At 44.0% G+C, this 20,462-nt stretch overlaps 1 protein-coding gene across 1 annotated transcript in view; it reads right to left on the reverse strand.

The window, feature by feature from the left end:
* LOC125112655 (saccharopine dehydrogenase-like oxidoreductase) overlaps window positions 1-12,951 on the reverse strand; it is a 55,016-nt gene extending 42,065 nt beyond the window's left edge. Inside the window, 5 exon segments of the mRNA XM_047754995.1 lie at window positions 1,596-1,645; window positions 5,139-5,270; window positions 7,605-7,683; window positions 10,816-10,928; window positions 12,591-12,951. Of these exon segments, the coding sequence (XP_047610951.1) occupies window positions 1,596-1,645; window positions 5,139-5,270; window positions 7,605-7,683; window positions 10,816-10,928; window positions 12,591-12,780 (564 nt within the window). The 5' untranslated portion in view covers window positions 12,781-12,951.
* Between the last annotated feature and the right edge of the window lie 7,511 nt (window positions 12,952-20,462).

A 20,462-nucleotide genomic window follows, 5' to 3' on the forward strand; every position in this document is an offset into this window, starting at 1 on the left:
TGCTCGACATTACTACATATTAGAGAAATGCAGATCAAAACTACAATGAAGAGGGAAAAAAAGCTACAATGAGGTACCACTTCACACCAGTCAGAATGGCTATCATTAATAAGTCTACAAATAACAAATGTTGGAGAGGGTGTAGAGAAAAGGAAACCCTCCTACCCTGCTGATGGGAAAGTAAATTTGTACAACCACTATGGAAAACAGTATGGAAGGTACATCAGAAAACAAATCTAGAACTGCCATATGATCCAGAAGTCCCATTCCTCAGCAGATATCAAGACAAAACTTTCATTGAAAAAGATACATGCGGAGTTCCCAACATGGCTCAGTGGTTAATGAATCCAACTAGGAACCATGAGGTTGCAGGTTCGATCCATGGCCTCGCTCAGTGGGTTAAGGATCTGGCATTGCCGGGAGCTGTGGTGTAGGTCTCAGACATGGCTTGGATCCTGAATTGCTGTGGCTGTGGCATAGGCCGGCAGCTACAGCTCCGATTGGACCCCAAGCCTGGGAACCTCCATATGCCACAGGTGCAGCCCTAGAAAAAGATACACACACACACATTTAAAAAAAAAACAAAACACATACACGCATCCGTGTGTTCACTGCAGCACTATTCACAATAGCCAAGACATGGAAACAACCTAAATGTTCATCGACAGATGAACGGATTGGGAATGTGGTACTTACACACAATGGAATCCTACTCAGCCATACAAAAGAACAAAAGAATGCCATTTGCAGCAACATTGATAGAACCAGAGACTCTCATACTAAGTGAAGTCAGTCAGAAAGAGAAAGACAAACACCATATGATATCACTTATATCTGGAATCTAACATATGGCACAAATGACCCTATCTACAGAAAAGAAACAAACTCATGGACTTGGAGAACAGACTTGTGGTTGCCGAGGGGGAGGGAATGGGATGGACTGGGCGTTTGGGGTTAGCAGATGCAAACTGTTGCATTTGGAGTGACCAAGCAATGAGATCCTGCAATATAGCACAGGGAACGATATCTAATTACTGGTGATGGCACATGATGGAGGAGAATGTAAGAAAAGGAATGTGTATATCATATATGACTGGGTCACTTTGCTGTACAGCAGAAATTGAAAAGACATTCTAAATCAACTATAACTTAAAAATTAAACAAAAACAAAAAGAAAAAATTCAAACAGTGACTTTCACACATTAAAATTACAACTATATGTACAATTTAATTAATAGAAACTTTTTTTTCTGTCTTTTCTTCTTTTTAGGGCCACACCCACAGCATATGGAGGTTCCCAGGCGAGGGGTCCAATTGGACCTGTAGCCGCCAGCCTACACCACAGCCACAGCAACGCCAGATCCGAGCCATGTCTGCGACCTACATCACAGCTCACGGCAATGCCGGATCCTTAACCCACTGAGTGAGGCCAAGGATTGAACCTGCAACCTCATGGTTCCTAGTCAGATTCACTCCCTCCTGCGCCACGATGGGAATGCCTCAATTTAAACTTTTTTTTCTTTTAACCAAGCATCTGTTATTTCCAAAATGCTTTAAATATTAACGTAGAAAAGATGTGACAAACAAAAACTAACCTCAGGTCCTGAATGTAGAGTCAGAAAACTTTCCACAGCAGTCAGTGTACCTAAAAGAGGAGGGAAACAGTAAAAGTAAAATCAAATAAAAATCTATTAACCTGGAAAAACAATAATAAGCTATTTCTGTTCATTTAGGGAACATTTTTGTTAAACCTACAGCTGACAGAATCAGAAAAATCTGTGTATAACATTATTATTAGGTTATTGTAAACAGACTTAGGAAGCAGCTAAATCCAGAAAAAGACTACCTGCCACTGACAAAATCTTTTCTAGGATTCAAACTCACAAGGCTAAGAATCTCTTTCAATAATGCAAGAATTCCAGTTCATTTATTCTACAAGGCCATCAGTTCTCAAAACTGCATCTATGGCAATTATTCTATTTTCCAATCTGAGAGCTTTCAAGAAGACTCACTGGTAGTGATTTACAATGGATGTACAGATGTACCAAAATGAGCCTTTGTGCTGGCAAACAAAATACTTAGAGCTGTTTAGATGAAATAAATTATAATGAGTAAAACATAAAAACAGAAAACCAAGGCCAGAAAAATGGGGAGAAATCAGTGATATTAACCATGAGGACTAGTATATATGTACAGTAGTTAAGTATTTAACTAATCTTTGAGCTTACTGAGAGCACGAAGACAAAAGAAAAACATAAAGGGCTAGCTAATTCTCAAAATCTGATAAAATATATCAATTTCTTAGAAGGCAGTATTCCTAGTTTTTTTGTTTGTTTGGGGTTTTTTGTTTTTTTTTGGTTTTTTTTGCTTTTTAGGGCTACACTTGCCACATATGGAGATTCCCAGGCTGGGGGTCGAATTGGAGCTACAGCTACCGACCTATACCACAGTCACAGCAATGACAGATCCAAGCCGCATCTGCAACCTACACCCCAGCTCACAGCAATGCTGGATCCTTAATCCACTCAGCGATGCCAGGGATTGAACCCATAACCTCATGGTTCCTAGTCGGATTTGTTTCCACTGCGCCACAAGGGCAACTCCAACTGTGTTTTAATTCCAACAGAAAATTAAAATGGGGGGCCTTAGGTGACCCTGAGTAAGGCAACTAATGATCATGTCATTAACAATGACGTTAAAGCAGAAAAGAACTAAAGCCACATAAACATCCCTTGTCCAGCACTGACAAAAGCCAAGACTACAGCATTAGAGTCTAACTTACTGGAGATGATTCTGAGGGTTGGGAAGAGAATGTGGCCTTGACATATGGCTCTGTGATCTGACCCTGCATACAGAATGAACATCCCCCACCTAAAGCAGTGTGTATAAAATGTGAACCACCTGCATCAAAAATGAGCTCAAGTATTTGTTAAAATGCTGACTCTTATGTTTTAGTGTGTTAAAAAAAAGCTTTAAAACAAATCTTAGGAGTTCCCACTGTGGCTCATTGGAAACAAATGTGACTAGGATCCATGAGGATGCAGGTTCGATCCCTGGCCTCACCCAGTGGGTTAAGGATCCGGCATTGCCTTGAGCTGTGGTGTAGGTCGCAGATGCGGCTCAGATCTGACCTTGCTGTGGCGGAGGCCAGTGGCTACAGCTCTGATTTGACCCCTATCCTGGGAACCTCCATATGCTGCAGGGGTGGCCCTGAAATGCAAAAAAAAAAAAAATTTAATAAATAAAAACAAATCTTAAATATTTCTCCCTTAATAAAAAAGGATCTATTCAAAATAAAAACTATTAAATATTTAAGAATAACTTCAATAAAAAACATGTGAGGGCCACCATGAAAAAAATTCTAAACTTTATAAGCAGAGATTTTTTAATAGATTAACAAACGGAAAATACCAGATCCATGGATGAGAGGACTAAATAAATATTTTAAGATGTTCAATTCACAGCCTTCTTCTCATTGGAAATGGTTCTAGCGTTTCATCATTATTATGGTTCTGCTTTTTGACATTCATTGTGTTAACACAGTATGCTATTCCTCAGTTTCTAAAAATCTAAAATCAGTAAATGGCATGAATTTTCAATTCATTTATTGAAATGGCATTAATTTGTGCCTTTGAGGTTCTAAAGTGATGATTATGTAACTTCCTAATAAACCTTGGTGTTCATATATTATTCCTTCAAAATGCCATTGGATATTTATTAAAACTCTACTTAGCATTCTCTTTTTGCTACTAGCTTCACAAGCAAGAATGATTTATAGTTTTCTATTTTGCCTGTGGGTGTGACTGAGTGTGTGTAGGGGGTGTGAGTGAGCATGGGGTGGGGGGTACACATATGTTACCCTTCCTGAACTTTGGCTTCAGAGTTACCTTTTTAATATAAACTGGAACACATTCCATCTTTTGAAGCTCTATGATGGTGTATACAGAACTGTATTTGTTTCAGGTCATTTTCTTTTTTTGTTGTTCTCTTGTTTTTGGGGGGGGGGGTAGGGTTGTTTATCTTTAGCTGCATTTGCAACACTCCTTGGCCAGGGACTGAACCTGCACCACAGCAGTGAGCCGAGCTGCTGCAGTGACAATGCAGATCCTTCACCAAAGCACCATAGAAGAAATCCCAGGTCATTTTCTAAATGGACACTATTTGTTTTTTCTTTTTTGGCCATCCCACGGCACATGGAGTTCCTGGGCCAGGGATCAGGTCTGAGACACAGCTGCGACCTATGCAGCAGCTGCAGCAACACTGGATCCTTTAACCCACTGTTCCAGGCCAGGAAATGAACCTGCATCCTGGTGCTGCAGAGACACCGCCACTCCTGCTGCCCCACAGTAGGAACTCTTGGACAATTTTTATACATGCATGAGATTAATAACTTCTATTGTTGGAGTTCCCGTCGTGGCGCAGTGGTTAACAACTCCAACTAGGAAACCATGAGGTTGCGGGTTCGATCCCTGCCCTTGCTCAGTGGGTTAAGGACCCAGCGTTGCCGTGAGCTGTGGTGTAGGTTGAAGACTCGGCTCAGATCCCATGTTGCTGTGGCTCTGGCGTAGGCCGGCGGCTACAGCTCCAATTAGACCCCTAGCCTGGGAACCTCCATATGCCGCGGGAGTGGCCCAAGAAATGGCAAAAAGATAAAAAAATAAATAAATAACTTCTATTGTTTTACTATATTAGCGATATTTTTCATTCTTAGTGTCTCCATTTTACAGATGAAATAAAAAAGATGTAAAAAACTTTGTTCAATACTTTCTAGCTCTGTGGCTTAAAAAGATTAATACCTTCTAATTAAAGTATCTATATAAATTATACTTTAAGATGTATTAATTCCTAAACAAAGCAAGTTTGAATTTATAATGCCTGCCAAAATTTTTTCAGAAATTTTATAGCTATGACTGCAACCAAATTCAAACAATGGATAATCCTGACTTTAGAACACTTATAATACTAACCATGCTTCCAAAACAATAGTGTGAATAGCATTTCCTAACAAGGACAGTTATATTAAAAACAAAGCTTGTTACCCACTTAGAGTTTTGTGTCTTTTCCCAAGCAGAGTTTATCACAATTACAGACATGAAGCCTATTTTAAACTGGATGATTGCTTATTGGTCAATAATTACCATTCATTTTATTTCTGGTATACATTACTCCCAGATTTGCTGGAATGGAGTCAAAGCCACTGCTTCCAATGATATAAACCCCTTTTTCTGCAGCTTTCTTGTGATACTTTCAATATATTAGTTCTAGAAACTAAAGAGTCAAAACAAAAGATCTGAATCAGAGTTACACAGAAACATCCAGACCAATATTATGATTTGCCTTTACGAACAATGCAATTAAACTTTGAAAACGCTAACCAAAATGACTCTGCAGCAAAACATTAACTGTCAGAATATTTGACAGTTATTCAGCAAACAGACCTACCATGTTCCAGGTGGTGAAGGAGATATGCTGATCTGACTTAATTCATTTTTTAGAATGACTTTTACATGGAAAACAATACTTATTAAAATATAAATCATGCAACCAAAGTTACCCCACATCCCAGGATCCAGTTGCACATCATTAGAGACCTCCTCCATGCACACAAAATCGAGTGGGAGGAAAGGAAGGGGTCCAAGAGGTGAACGAGACCTTCTCAAAGGTTTTGCCTAGTTTTTAAAAAATTACTTTTTTAAAGAACTTTTAGATTTGCAGAAAAATTGAGTGGTAGAGAGTTCCTAGGTACCCCCACTCAGTTAACCCTCTCATTAGATCTTTTACGTTAATATTCATTACAATTAATGAATATTGCTACATTCGGATCAACTACAGCTCACACTTTGGCTTTCTTTTGATTCTAACTAATGTCCATTTTCTGTCCCAGGACCCCATACAGGACACCACATTACATTGTCAGGTCTCTGCCGGCATCTTGTGGCTGTGAAGGCGTCTGAGACTTGCCTGATGTTTGATGACCTTCACAGTGCGGGTCAGGCACTTGCACAATGGCCCTCCACTGGGATCTACCTCATGATTTCCTCATGACTGTACTAGGCTTACAGGTTTGGGGGAAGAAGACCACATACAGGTGTAAAGTGCCATTTCATGATGTCCTATCAAGAGTACAGTCTATCTCACAGACAGAAAATAAACTTACGGTTCCCCAGAGAGTATGGCATTAACAGATAGACATGACTGGAGTTCCCGTGGTGTTGCAACAGAAACAAATCCAACTAGGAACCATGAGTTGGTGGGTTTGATCCCTGGCCTCGCTCAGTGGGTTAAGGATCCGGTATTGCCATGAGCTGTGGTGTAGGTCAGACGTGGCTTGGATCCTTTGTGGCTATGGCTCTGGCGTAGGCCGGCGGCTACAGCTCCGATTGGACCCCTCGCCTGAGAACCTCCATATGCTGCAGGTGTGGTCCTAAAAAGACCAAAAATTAAAAAAAAAAAAGATAGACATTATTATATATAAAATAGATCAACAACAAGGATTAACTGTATAGCATAGGGAATTACATTCAGTATCTTGTAATAACTTATAACGGAAAGAAATCTGGAATATACATATGTATGTAACTGAACCACTCTGCTCTACATCGGAGACAAACACAATATTAAAAATCAACTATACTTCAATTTAAAAAAACAGAGTCTCTACGCTCAACATGATTTATCACTCTGGATGTTGATCCTGAACACCAGGCTGAGAGTATCCGTCCCGGTGCTCCCACCCCACTCCTTCCCCTACTGTACACACTGGAAGGAAGGGACCACTCACAGCCCATACGTAAGAGGCGGAGGTTGTGGTTCCCCTCCTCAAAGGCACAGCAGCTACGTGAATTATTTGGAATTATTCCACACAGGAGACGAGCCTCTATTCATCTCTTTGGCCCATTTGTAATTGGGTTCTATCAATTTGAGTTTCTCATTTATATACAGTCTAGATCATTATTAGGTTTTGATATCACTTTCACAGGACGTTATAACCTAGAGGCTTTTCACCATTTCCTTTGCTCTCGAATATTTTAAATAAGATGAAATCATTTTCTTCTTTGCTTCATGTTTTATTCCTCTTCTCATATCAGTCTTGGTGATTTACATGTTCCTACACTTTCCAATATACATCACCAACTGATAAGCTCTAAACATACATTCTGATGGCACACTGATGAGGGGAGTCAGGAGAGATTGTAGGGACATACATGGTTACACTTATAAAGCAGGCAGCGTAGCTCAGGGCTTATGAACACTGCACTTCCTCCAGGCAGGCAAATCTCAATTCAAGTCCTAGGTTTTCCATTTATGAGTTGCATGACTCTGAGCAATTTTGATTTTCATGAATTCTGTTTACAGCACACAGTGCCTATAAAACCCAACACATTCTATATACAAAGGACTTGAGATAAATGTAGTTGGAGGAAAGAAAACTGAAGCTAAAATCATACCACCATGCTTTCAATGAAATTCCATCTCTAAATGCTAGGGAGTCATTTAGTCAAATCAGCTGCTAAAATATATCTGCAATATTGCACTAAATATTTTTCACTGGAACAGAAAGATGCACTGTTAATTCTGTTCTTTCCATTTCATTTTACGTATCTGAGGTTCTCCACAGATGTCAATACAACTAGCTTCAATTTCAATACATGCTCTTACGACAGGTCCTCCATAAAATCGGTACTGAGGGAATAATAAAAACAACACCAACAGTTTCCTCTTACTTAGCAAGTGAAAGAATAACACTGAATTTTGGAAGCACAGTCTTGGTTATTCAGCTGTCAAATATTAAAGAAAGCAGCCTAATCTCAAAAAACGGGAAAAGAACCGCAATACACTGACCCTCACAGTATAAATACAGACATGACGGAACGACAGAGGAATGTGTGCTTACCTCCAACTGAAAACACACCGATGTTTTAGACAAGAGATGATGGGAGTTGAATTCAGAAGAACAGTAGGATTTTCCAGGGAAAAGAAAATCCAAATAAAGGAAAAACTGTTTGTAAAAGTGCAAAAAAGAGAGGGGTGGGCTGGTCCGGATACCCGAACCAGAGAGCAGCCCAGAGGGGAGCGGTAAGGAAGGGGTCTGGAAAGAAACACGTGGGCCAGATCCGGAACGACCCTGTGTATCATGCTCTCAAGATTGAACGTGATCTTTTCGGCAGGACTGGGCTCTCCTGGAGGATTTTCAATGGGATGGTGGTTGAAGATTACAGCACAGACACATCACTCGACCTGTGGTATTAGAAACCCAAACTCCTGGCAGGTAAGAGACAAAGGAAGAGGAAGGCTGGACTAAGGATGAGACATACTTCAAAGATAGAAATCACTGGACTTCCTGAGTAGCTGCTCATGGAGAACTACAACTAATCGCACTACCCGCCAAAATAAAGAAAAACCGGACCAGGGAAGGCTTGGAGGGAATACATTTAATATTGGCCAGAGTAGATATTTTGAGTCTGTACTATTTTTTTGGGGGGGGACTGCAGCTGCCAGCCCAGATGTGAGTCACATCCACGACTTACACCATGGCTTATGGCAATGCCAGATCCTTAACCCACTGAGCGAGGCCAAGGATGGATGGAACACACATTCATAGGGATACTAGTTGGGTCCCTAACCCGCTGAGCCACAATGGGAACTCTGGTATGTATCATAATCGATTCTGAATCTCCCAAGTTTTGTCTTGCTCAAACTCAAGTTATTAAAAATAAAAAGATGGAGTTCCCGTCGTGGCGCAGTGGTTAACAAATCCGACTAGGAACCATGAGGTTGCGGGTTTGGTCCCTGCCCTTGCTCAGTGGGTTAACGATCCGGCGTTGCCGTGAGCTGTGGTGTAGGTTGCAGATGCGGCTCAGATCCCGAGTTGCTGTGGCTCTGGTGTAGGCCGGTGGCTACAGCTCCGATTCAACCCCTAGCCTGGGAACCTCCATATGCCACGGGAGCGGCCCAAGAAATAGCAACAACAACAACAACAACAACAAAAAGACAAAAAAAAATAAATAAATAAAAATAAAAGGTTATTATGTAATAATATGTGAGAGTCGGTCCCATTTCAAAGGAGGCATGAGGCATTTTTCCCTTTGAGAGGGCAGGGTAAGGAGTAGCACAAACTCCTCTGCTTCTCTCACTCCTCAAAGAATAAGATGGACAAAGGAGATCATTCGTTTCTTCTAGCCTTCAAAAGAAACAGCTAAAAGGGAGTGCCTGTTGTGGTACAGCAGAAGCAAATCCGACTAGCATCCATGAAGACACAGGTTCAAACACTGGCCTTACTCAGTAGGTTAAGGATCTGGCGTTGCTGTGGCGCAGGCCAGCAGCTGCAACTCCGATTCGACCCTAGACTGGGAACTTCCACATGCAGGGGCAGCCCGAAACAAAAAAGCAAAGAAAGAAACCAACAAGTACAGGGACACTGCAAAGAAAAGAAAGGGCACTGCAAGGACCCTTTCCAGGAGGTCAAACAGCCTCCTCTCCACCTGACTCCATAGCCCCCGCCTCCTCAAGAAGACCAGATGTGTTTCAGTTCTGGTCCCTCCTCTACCAACCATGTCAAACTGCTGAAGCAATGCAGTGCCAAGGAACAAACAAGGGCTTTAAGGCAGTAAGACCCAAGTTCACTCCCTAACTCCCTCATCTACCAGCTATATGAATCAGTTTACAAATCACTTACATGAACAACTCTGCTGATACAACACACAGGTTACACATAGATAAAATGGAAATACAGTTGAGATTAAAATGAAGACCAGCCAAAGCTCTATTTTCCTTGTGGACTCAATGGATCAGATCGGGTGATTTTGACACCTCACCGTCTGAAACACATTTAGAGATTTTGGCCTTCCTCTTGGCTATTCTACCTCCAAATGTCTCAGGCTGGTCAGGCGTCCACTGGGTTCGAATCACCTGGGCCGCTTGTTAAACATGCCAGTTACTCAGTCCCACCCTAATCCCCTCCAGTAAAAAGTTGTCTGGGGGAGACTCCAGACACCTGTGTCTCAGGAGCCTCACAGGGGATTCTGACGTGGACAACTGCCCCCACAGCTGCTGCCCACCCTTCTCCCTGAAAATTCTTACCTACTCCCTCCATTTCAACTCCAACAGGTCTCCCGAGGACTTTCAACCTCTATCTCCAGATCTGCTGACCGGTGAGGCGGCCTTACCTGTGGCTCCCGGTATAAACTCAGGACTTCACACAGACCTTCCCGGACCACCCGTCTCACAGAGACTGATGTGCCCATCTCCTTATCTGCTCTCCCTGTTCTAGAGTTCAGAGCACTGGTCATTTACCAACTGTCATAACCTTACTGGTCTCCCTCAACAGACAGCAAGCTCCACGAGCAATTTTGTTTTATTCCCATGACGTCTCCAGACTACGGCCGTATACGGGTAACAACCAATAAACACTGAATCAAGGAATGACTCCTTTTTGGATCTCTTTCTTTGTACATGTACTTAACATCTGTCCTGGAACAGTAATCCCAAATGTAATGTAAAGACAAATAAAAAGTATATTCGGGGTACAGGGTCAAACTGTTTTACTTAAGGGGCATGCAGTACAAAAAAAACAAAGTTTGGCCATTACTGCTGTCACCATTAAATTCAACCAGCACACCCCCGGAGTCTCTCTCTCAGGAGACTTTGGTTATATCCATTTGCTCCTTATGAGAAGGAAACACGTCCCATATGAAGTTAAGGCCCTGAATCAGGTCTTCTGCCCCCTGCCCTTATGCTTCTCTGGAACAGGAACTACCACATTCTGCTAGACATGAATAGATTCCTTCTTCTGATACAAAAGTGGTGATTACTTACTGGTCCAACACAATTGAGAACAATTGCTGCCTGTTTAGCCATCTCATCAAGTGAGGCTGGATTAGTGATATCACAAATCATTATTCCAACTTCAGACGGCAGTGTCGGTCTTCCCAAAATCAGAAATAAACTGTTTTAAGCAAATCTGGATATAGCAGTGAAATCTCCCCAATCTTCTTCTCATAGTAACCAGGGATGGCAAACTTACTGCATATACTGAAAGCTGACTCTCCCTCTAAAACAAAAGATAAAACTGTTCTTAGTAGAAAAAAGGAAACTACCATGAGGAAAACAGTTAATACTAAGTTATTAAAAAAAAAAAACCATCACTAACCTTTAAAAGGACATCCAGCATTAGGAATGCGAAAACGCCGCAAAGTGAACATTTTACAACTGTTCAGATGCTTTGTCGATGACTGCGCAGACTTCCAATCCACAAAAAATTATATTATAAAAGTAGATTCTCATCAACTATTCAACAATTACGTCTGACAAGAAGAGTATGAGGGAGAGGATAGTTGTTAACAACAACCTCCATACGGCAAACAGGGACTGAGGTGAAAAGCCGTCTAGGCACCACCACGCAGGTTCCTGATTAAGCAGATAATGGAAATAAACTGAATCCATACCCTAAGGAAGGCAGGCTTCAGGGCTCAAGGTGTACTCCCTGCCAAAAACTGACCTGAGCACCACAAACAGATAACTAGATAACACACTTGTTGAACAGGAAAAAGAAATGCAAGAGTCTCTTTTAAGAGTGAAAGTCCCTCTCTTGGAAAAAGTAAAGAAAGACCAAAAAGCTCTTTGGTCTAGATTCTGTATTTCCTAGGGGCAGCAGGAAGAGGTGTAGGAGAGTCTAGGCTACACAGTAGCTTCTGCACAGCTAAAGTGGTGACAATTCCCACCATAAACAGGACCCTGGATGCAATTCTAAGTGAGATGCAGGTTAAAGAGAAACACAAAGGATGACCAGAACTCCGCCAGGGGCTATTTGTCTGTACCAGGAGACAATGGGTGGAAAATTAACAGCCAAGTTTCAAGACCACTGACTCCTAAACCAGAGATCTCCTCGCTCCCTTTCCCTCCCCCCCCCAACCGCCCCGATCACGAGGGTAGGGTCTCTGTGTCTCTCTCTTCCCAGCACTTAGAATAGGACCAACCATAAACAAAGACCACTCAATTAAAAACCTGGAATGAATGACACAAGAATAAGTAAACTGCTAAGCCAAAAACACCTAAAAATGGTTCTGGATGAAGAGTGGGACTGATGAAGAATTCTTATAAAGCAAAAAACCAATGCCACAGCAATGTTATCAGTGAAACTCTTAAGCTTTCTCTTCCATCTCCAAAACACAAGGCAAAGGGAGAGCACAAATTCATCCCGGGGAGACCAGTGCTCTCTCTGCTTGTGTATCCACGAAAACACCCAGAGACCACCAGGTGCCCCGGGCTCTAACAGGGGAAGGGGCAGAGAAGGAGACATTCAAGCTCCTGATTATTTCCCCTTCGAGGATCCTCCTGCCAAAGGAGAAATTCAAGGGGCTAATTCTTTCTCCATTTTTTTAGTTTAGGGAATGCAACAAAGCTTAGACAAAATCTGAAGCTTTGCTCTCCTCCTGGCCTCGAGCAGGGCTTGGGAAGCACCACCGCTAAGGAAATGCTCATTTCAGGCGACTAGAACCCTCAGCCCTGAGAAGGGGGCTCCAGGGGAGAGAGTGGCGCTGGCCGCAGGGGAAGCCCCGTGTCCGAACCCCCGACCAGCGCGCCCCCTTTACCCAGCTTCATGGCCGCCCGCTCCAGCACTCGCTGCAGCTTCTCCCGGCAACGGCCCGCCACAGCCCAGGGCAGGCTGGTGCTCCGCTCTGGGGACACCTGCTCCCGAGCCACCTCCTCGGTCACGAACTGGCCGGTGAAGCCAGAGGCGCCAAACACCACCAAGTGGAAAGGCCTCTGCTGAGTCGCCATGACGCGCCGCAAAAACGCTACGCCTCAGGCGACTACCGCAGAGCGGAAGGCAGTAACCGCCTCCTCCGCGACTCACGCCAAGGGCCGGCGCCCCGGGGCTGCGCTCCCAAAGCCCCGCCCACGCCCCGCGGCCCCTGGAGCTCGCGCAGCCGCACTGGCCACGCTCCTCACGCTCGCGAGGCTGCTGAGCCGCCTCTTAGAGGCTCTCCCCGCGATGCTGCCTGCCTGGTCCTGACTCCCGTGGGCCGCCCTGCGTCAGGGCTAGCGGGAGCTGAGGGCGGCCTGCCCGGCCCTGTCGCTGGTCAGGCTCAACTCTGACGGCTGCAGGCGTCACATCCTCTCGCTCTTCCCAAGGCTGGGGCAAGAGGGGGGCGCTGCGCAGAGTTGGGAAATCAATTCTGATTGCTGAGCACGCCCCCCGCTGGAGAACCTTTTTTTTTTTTTTTTGTCTCTTCTAGGGCTGCATCTGCGGCGTATGGAGGTTCCCACGCTAGGGATCTAATCGGAGCTGTAGCCATCGGCCTACACCACAGCCACAGCAACACGGGATCTAAGCCACGTCTGCGGCCTACACCCCAGCTCATGGAAACGCCGGATCCTTAACCCACTGAGCGAGGCCATGGATCGAACCTGCAACCTCACGGTTCCTAGTCGGGTTCGTTAACCACTGTGCCACGATGGGAACTCCTGGAGAGCCCTTTTTAAAATTTTAGGAGCACATCGTTCAAGGGCTGCCTTCGGAGTCCTGGAGAGGTGGGCAGTGGGGGAGGGTGGTCTCCACTGATCGCCTCTGCCCTCCCTGGACCCCACTCTGTCCGGCCCTCTGCCTCAGGCACCTCCTCCACCACTTGGCCTAGTGATCAAGGTTAATATCATTGGTAAGACACGTTGAAAGTCCACATCCCTGATATGTGATAAGAACAATACTTCAGACTTCCTTGTGGCTCACAAGAACGACATTTCATCTCTGTCGTCTTCCTCCCCCAAACCCATTAGGTCATTTTAATGATGTGGAATATTCTAGGAACTACCTGCTGAATACTCCTCCAGCTGTCAAGGTCATGAAAAACAAATGCTGTAGGAGACACAAAAGGAGCCTAAAAGGACACGATGAGTAAATGTAATGTGGTATCCTGGATGGGACCCACGTAAATAAATAAATATTGAAATCCAGATCAAGTGTGTTTAGGTCATCACAAGGTACCAATATCGGTTTCTTAGTTCTGACAAAAGTACCAAAGGAGAGTAGGATGGTAACGGTAGGGAACAGTAGGTGAGGGGTATAGCGAATGCTCTGTGCGCTCTTTAACTTTTCTGTAAATCTAAAATGATTCTAAAATTTTAAATGTAATTTTAAAAGCGTTTGCATGCCTTTGTATCAGAAGCATGTAAGTATGTAATCTCATTTCATGCTCTTCATCAGGCATTGACAGATAAATCCTGAAAGAGATTGGGGGAATCCCATGATTTCCTAAATGGGGGATAAATGTTTTAATGGCAGTACATGCGACAAGTGAGGAGAGGAACTATCTCTGGGGCAGAAGAGACAAGAGAACCTCATTCTGGTTTACACGCTGTTGGTGATGCCCAACACTCTGCCAGGAAGCCCTGCAGAGTGTGTACAGCACCTGGTACAGTTCACTGAAGAAGGACTCTTCCAAGGGAACTTGGCTTGGACCTCAATAAGTATGGACTGGATAGAAAAAGATGGAGAGAGGGGCATGCACCTGTTTATTCACCCAATAAACATTCAGCGGGTGTATCACGTGGACCAAATCCAGAAACTAATCTCAGAAAAGCAGCCGTGAGTGATGGCTTGGAGCGGGATCTTCATTTTCTGCTCAGGAATTGAAGCTGGACAGCCTCGATGAAAACCAGGAATCCTAGCCACCAAGACCAGCTAGAGGCTGAAAGCAGAATTGCCCTGATTCTTGCCCCCTGTTGAAAGCAAGACTGTTTGAAGGAGGCAAAGACTGTAAACAACAGGTATAAAGTTTATTGTTAGAATCACAAGACAGCATGTGGGAGAGCACACAGAGAAGGAGTTGATTCAAGTGGGAAGCAAAGAAGGAATGCACACCCTACAGAGGAGTGAGGCTGGGGGCGTCACCCTGAGTGAGGGGATTTAAATCACTTCTCTAGCACTGGTCTTGCAGGTCATTGTTTACTTTTAGCCAATTATCTCATTTTATTTCTCACACCTGACTGGACACAGGGCCATCCCCCATATGCGTGTGCATCTTTTGGCAAAGACTGATTCCAGAGCAAAGTGTGCAGGGAAGGTACCAGGACTTATGGCTCGGCGCCCCCCTCCCTTTTTGACCCCTAGGAGTCTTACTGTGCATGTGTAATTAGAGAGGTCTCTTTGAGCCCAAGAGTGATCGGTCCTCATCTCTCTCTACTCCAGCCGAGCTCAGCTCCTGCAATTAATTACCTTTGTCCTTGATGTGTCAAGAGAAAGAAGCCCCAATTTACTTGGCCTAACAAGTTCCAGCTGTTCTCATCCCAGAGGCCCATCGACCTCCTACCTCTCTCTGTGTTCATGAATTTATGGACACCTGGTACATGCAAGGCACTGGGGATCAAATACTGAAGGGACGGCCATAAAGAAACCAAAGGCCCTGCCTTCATGGAATTTACATTCGAGTGCAGTAGACCATCAATAAAAAATAATTATACATTGGCATTCCCGTGGTGGCTCAGGGAGTTAAGAACCCAGACGGTATCCATGAGGATTCAAGTTCGATCCCTGGCCTTGCTCTGTGGGTTAAGGGCCTGGCATTGCCATGAGCTGTGGTATAGGTCACAGGCATGGCTCGATCTGTCATTGTTGTGGCTGGGGCATAAGCTGGCAGCTACAGCTCTAATTCCACCCCTAGCCTAGGAACTTCCATATGCTGTAGGTATGGCCCTAAAATACAAAACAAAAAAAAAACAACAACAAACATACACATATGCACGTTTGCAAAAGTATTTGCCCAAGAAGGCTTATTGCAGCATTGTTTGTCATAAGAAACTGAAACAAGGAGTTCCCGTTGTGGCGCAGTGGTTAACGAATCCGACTAGGAACCATGAGGTTGCGGGTTCGGTTCCCTGCCCTTGCTCAGTGGGTTAACGATCCGGCATTACTGTGAGCTGTGGTGCAGGTTGTAGAGGCAGCTTGGATCTGGTGTTGCTGTGGCTCTGGCGAAGGTTGGCAGCTATAGCTCCGATTGGACCCCTAGCCTGGGAACCTCCATATGCCACTGGAGCAGCCCTAGAAAAGACAAAAAAAAAAAAAAAAAGAAAGAAAAAGAAAGAAACTGAAACAACTGAAATGTGCTTCATTAGAGGATGTGCTGAATAAATGATGCTATCCTGCCCACTCCATAGAAATGCTGCAGTTGGCAAGAATGAGATAGGTCCATGTATAGTGGCATGGAAAAGTGTTGAAGATATGTTGTAAGTGAAAAGAATATGTTTCGTAACAATCAGAGCACAAATCCTCTGTTAAAGATAAAAATATGTATGTGTTGGAGTTCCCATCGTGGCTTAGGGGTTAACGAATCTGACTAGGAACTATGAGGTTGTGGGTTCAATCCCTGGCCTTGCTCAGAGGGGTTAAGGATCTGGTGTTACCATGAGCTGTGGTGTAGGTCAAAGACGCAGCTCAGATCCTGCATTGCTGTGGCTCTGGTGCAGGCGGTACCTACAGTTCCGATTAGACCCCTAGCCTGGGAACCTCCATATGCCGTGGGAGCGGCCCTAGAAAAGGCAAAAAGACAAAAAAAAAAAAAATATATATATATATATGTATTTTTGACTGAAAAAAAATGCACAACTTGAGAGGTAAGTTTGGGGGTAAATGAGGACTGCAGGCTGAGAGATACCCTCAGAGAGCTCTGAGGAATGTTCTAAAGAGGGAGGAGGGAGGTCTGGACAGATGTGATTTTAGCAAAGGGGGAGACACACAACCAAGCACGCATTTTGGCAGAAGGTTGCTGCTTTAGCAACAAGGAGCAGATGTCTTGCTTCATCTCTTCTCCACATACGAGAGGATGTAAGAAATTGGGCTCATAAAATCTTCTCCCCAAAATATCTTTTTCAAAAAAATATTTTTGTCTTTTTAGGGTTGTACCCATGGCACGTGGAGTTTCCCATGCTAGGGGTTGAATCAGAACAGAGTTGTAGCTTCTGGCTTACACCAGAGCCACAGCAACACAGGATCCAAGCATTAGCTGCGAACTACACCACAGCTCACAGCAACACTGGGTCCTTAACCCACTGAGTGAGGTCAGGGATCAAACCTGCATCCTCATGGATACTAATCAGATTTGTTTCTGCTGAGCTACAACAGGAATTCCTCCCCAAAATATCTAACAGTCTGAAGGCCTATTCTGTCAGTTTGTCCCAGTGCACAGAGTGCCTCATTTGTGATCTCTCTAAAATCTGTTCAGGCTTTGTCACAGGTCAGCAACTGTAGTGGTTGGTGACTTCATTCTTGTAGAACCAGATGGTGAGGGACAATTTTTTGTGTGCAGTATGCATATCAAATGCTGGGAAGACAATGTGACAAATGTTAATTTCTAAAAAGAGCTATAAAATGATGAAAAACATAACTTACACATATTAAGTCATCAATAAGTAGTAGCTATGATGTGTAGTAAGAGTGATAGTCACTAGGAAGTGGATTTGTATGAGTTACAGAAGAGGAAAGGGACTTGTACTTTTTAATTTCTTATACTGTATAAACTTTTATTTTTTTAACAAGTATCTATCACTTTTATAATCAAAATTTTTATTTATTTATTTATTTATTTTTTGTCTTTTTGCTATTTCTTTGGGCCACTCCCATGGCATATGGAGTTTCCCAGGCTAGGGATCGAATTGGAGCTGTAGCCTCCGGCCTACGCCAGAGCCACAGCAACGCAGGATCAGAGCCGCGTCTGCAACCTACACCACAGCTCACGGCAACACCAGATCGTTAACCCACTGAGCAAGGGCAGGGACCAAACCCGCAACCTCATGGTTCCTAGTCGGATTCGTTAACCACTGCGCCACGACGGGAACTCCAATCAAAATTTTAAAAAAGGAGCAGGGCCTGGCTTTGCAGAAGGGGCCAAGGAACAGCTATGGGACTCACCCCTCATCATCTGCAGTTCCACCACTGAGGCCATGACTCAGCCCATTTTGGGGGTCCATTGGAACACAACGATATGAATGAATCTCACAAACACTAATCTGAGCAAAGAAAGTCAAACAAAGGAAGCATATCTCTGTATGATTCCACTTATTTGAATTTCAAAAAGAGGTGAAAGCAATCTAGGGTGACAGGATTGTCTTGGAAGGATTTGCTCTTGTGTTGAGCAAACCCAGAAGGTCAGGCTCTTCTTGAGATAATCCTCCATCTGAAGGATTTCCAAGGAGTTCCTTCTCTCCAGGGACCATTCAGCCCCCAAAGTCACACCAAGAGGAGAAGATGCCTCTTCCTGCAATAGAAGACACATGACCTAGGCACAAGGCTGTTGGCCACCATCTTCCAGAGACCCAGCCCTTTGGGGCTCGGGGTGAAGGGTAGGAAGGCAGGGACTTGAGAAGAGAAAAGCCTGCCTGGAATATCTGTGTTTGCTACATAACAAAGGTTTTCTCCTCATCCAAACTCTATCCAGGCTCCTCTGAGCCCTCTTCACAAATAGGCCTCAACCTTGGCCTATGAAGACTTGAAGAAACACTAGTAATAGTTGATAATAGCTGGAGGATGTGGCCCTAGGAGGACACTAAACCCCTACAAAGTGTCAGTCTGAGAAAACTCAAGGCCGCCAAAATAAGAATAACCTCTTCTGGGTTCAGTTCATGCTCAACTCTTTTCTCTGTTGCAATATGTTAAAGATTAAAATCTGTGCTTACACTTTAACTAGCATGTGGCTTTGTTCATATTTGACAAAGGAAATCAGAAAGAGACAAAGGAACACTGAGGGAGTTTGAAGAGTCCTTTTGAAGCTGAAAGAAAGAAGAAAACCAGACTCTGGTTTTCCCCATGAGCTGCAGCACTCTGGGGCCAAGCAGGCTGAAAGCAGACATAGACATGAACCACCTGAGGAAATGGCACAGCAGTTATGGCTCAATGTGAAGGGAACAAAGATGGGGAGTCATTTAGATTTTTTAATTGCCAGAATTACTTGCTGATCTCTCATGGATAATGCCCTAACCCTAAACATAAGCAGAAAGCAAGGGAGTTCCCATCGTGGCGCAGTGGAAACAAATCCAACTGGGAACCATGAGGTCACAGGTTCGATCCTTGGCCTTGCTCAATGGGTTAAGGATCTGGCATTGCCATGAGCTGTAGTGTAGGTCCCAGATGCGGCTCGGATCCTTCATTGTTGTGGGTGTCGGGTAGTCTGGCAGCTGTAGCTCCAATTTGACCCCTAGCCTGGGAACCTCCATATGCCAAGAGTGTGGCCCTAAAAAAAAAACCAAATAAATAAATAAATAAATACATAAGCAGAAAGCAAAGAAAGCAACTAATACAAGTCAGAAATTTCCTCCTGTGCTTACACCTTTAGAACACATTGTGGTCTCAGTATATCAAAATTACAGTGTGGTACAGCAAGGGGCATCCCCTGATAACAGCCTCTGCCCATCTTGTTGGAATGACTCAGTGAAATGGAGTTTGTTTGGGTTGATCTTACAGGAAAGCAACAGAAACTCGGTTCCTTTCTATCTCTTTTCTTTTCTTTTCTTTTTTGTCTTTGTAGGGCCACACCCATGACATTGGGCTGTTCCAGGCTAGGGGTCAAATCGGAGCTTCAGCTCCAGGCCTATGCCACAGCTACAGCAATCTCAAATGCAAGCTGTATCCATGACCTGTGCTTCAACTTGCAGCAATGCCAGATGCTTAACTCACTAAGTGAAGCCAGGAATCAAACCCACCTCCTCACAGATACTATGTCAGGTTCTTAACCCACTGAGCCACAATGGGAACTCCATTATTTAAAAAAAAAATTTTTTTTTAATTTTGGTGGCACCTGTGGCAAATGGAAGTTCCCACAGCAGGATCAAACCTGTGCCACAGCACTTTTTTTTTTTTTTTGCCAATTAAAACAGCTATTTCTCTTTTTTTTTTGTCTTTTTGTTGTTGTTATTGTTGTTGTTGTTGTTGTTGTTGTTGCTATTTCTTGGGCTGCTCCCACGGCATATGGAGGTTCCCAGGCTAGGGGTTGAATCGGAGCTGTAGCCACCGGCCTACGCCACAGCCATAGCAACGCAGGATCCGAGCCGTGTCTGCAACCTACACCACAGCTCACAGCAACGCCGGATCGTTAACCCACTGAGCAAGGGCAGGGACCAAACCCACAACCTCATGGTTCCTAGTCAGATTCGTTAACCACTGCGCCACAACGGGAACTCCAGCTATTTCTCTTTTTTCTTCCCATCCCTCTTATGTATAAGTTCCTCCTCTTTTCTACTATTAAACTAAAAATCTGTTTGCTGATGATAAGTTCTTTGTACAAATCCTCAGAAATATGAGCTTTATGATTTTGAGTAAATGAAGTAGCCAGTGGTAAAATGAGCCACTCCTACTGCCTCATGGGATCCGGTTGTTAAAGTTTCAGAAATTTTATGAGCCAGTTGAAGTCATATTGGTAGTTTGACCTTGGCCTTTCATACCATGGAAATTGGGTAACACTAGAAATCAGGACTTT

This window comes from Phacochoerus africanus, chromosome 12 (genome assembly GCF_016906955.1).
Source record: "Phacochoerus africanus isolate WHEZ1 chromosome 12, ROS_Pafr_v1, whole genome shotgun sequence".
Classification (NCBI taxonomy): Eukaryota; Metazoa; Chordata; class Mammalia; order Artiodactyla; family Suidae; genus Phacochoerus; species Phacochoerus africanus.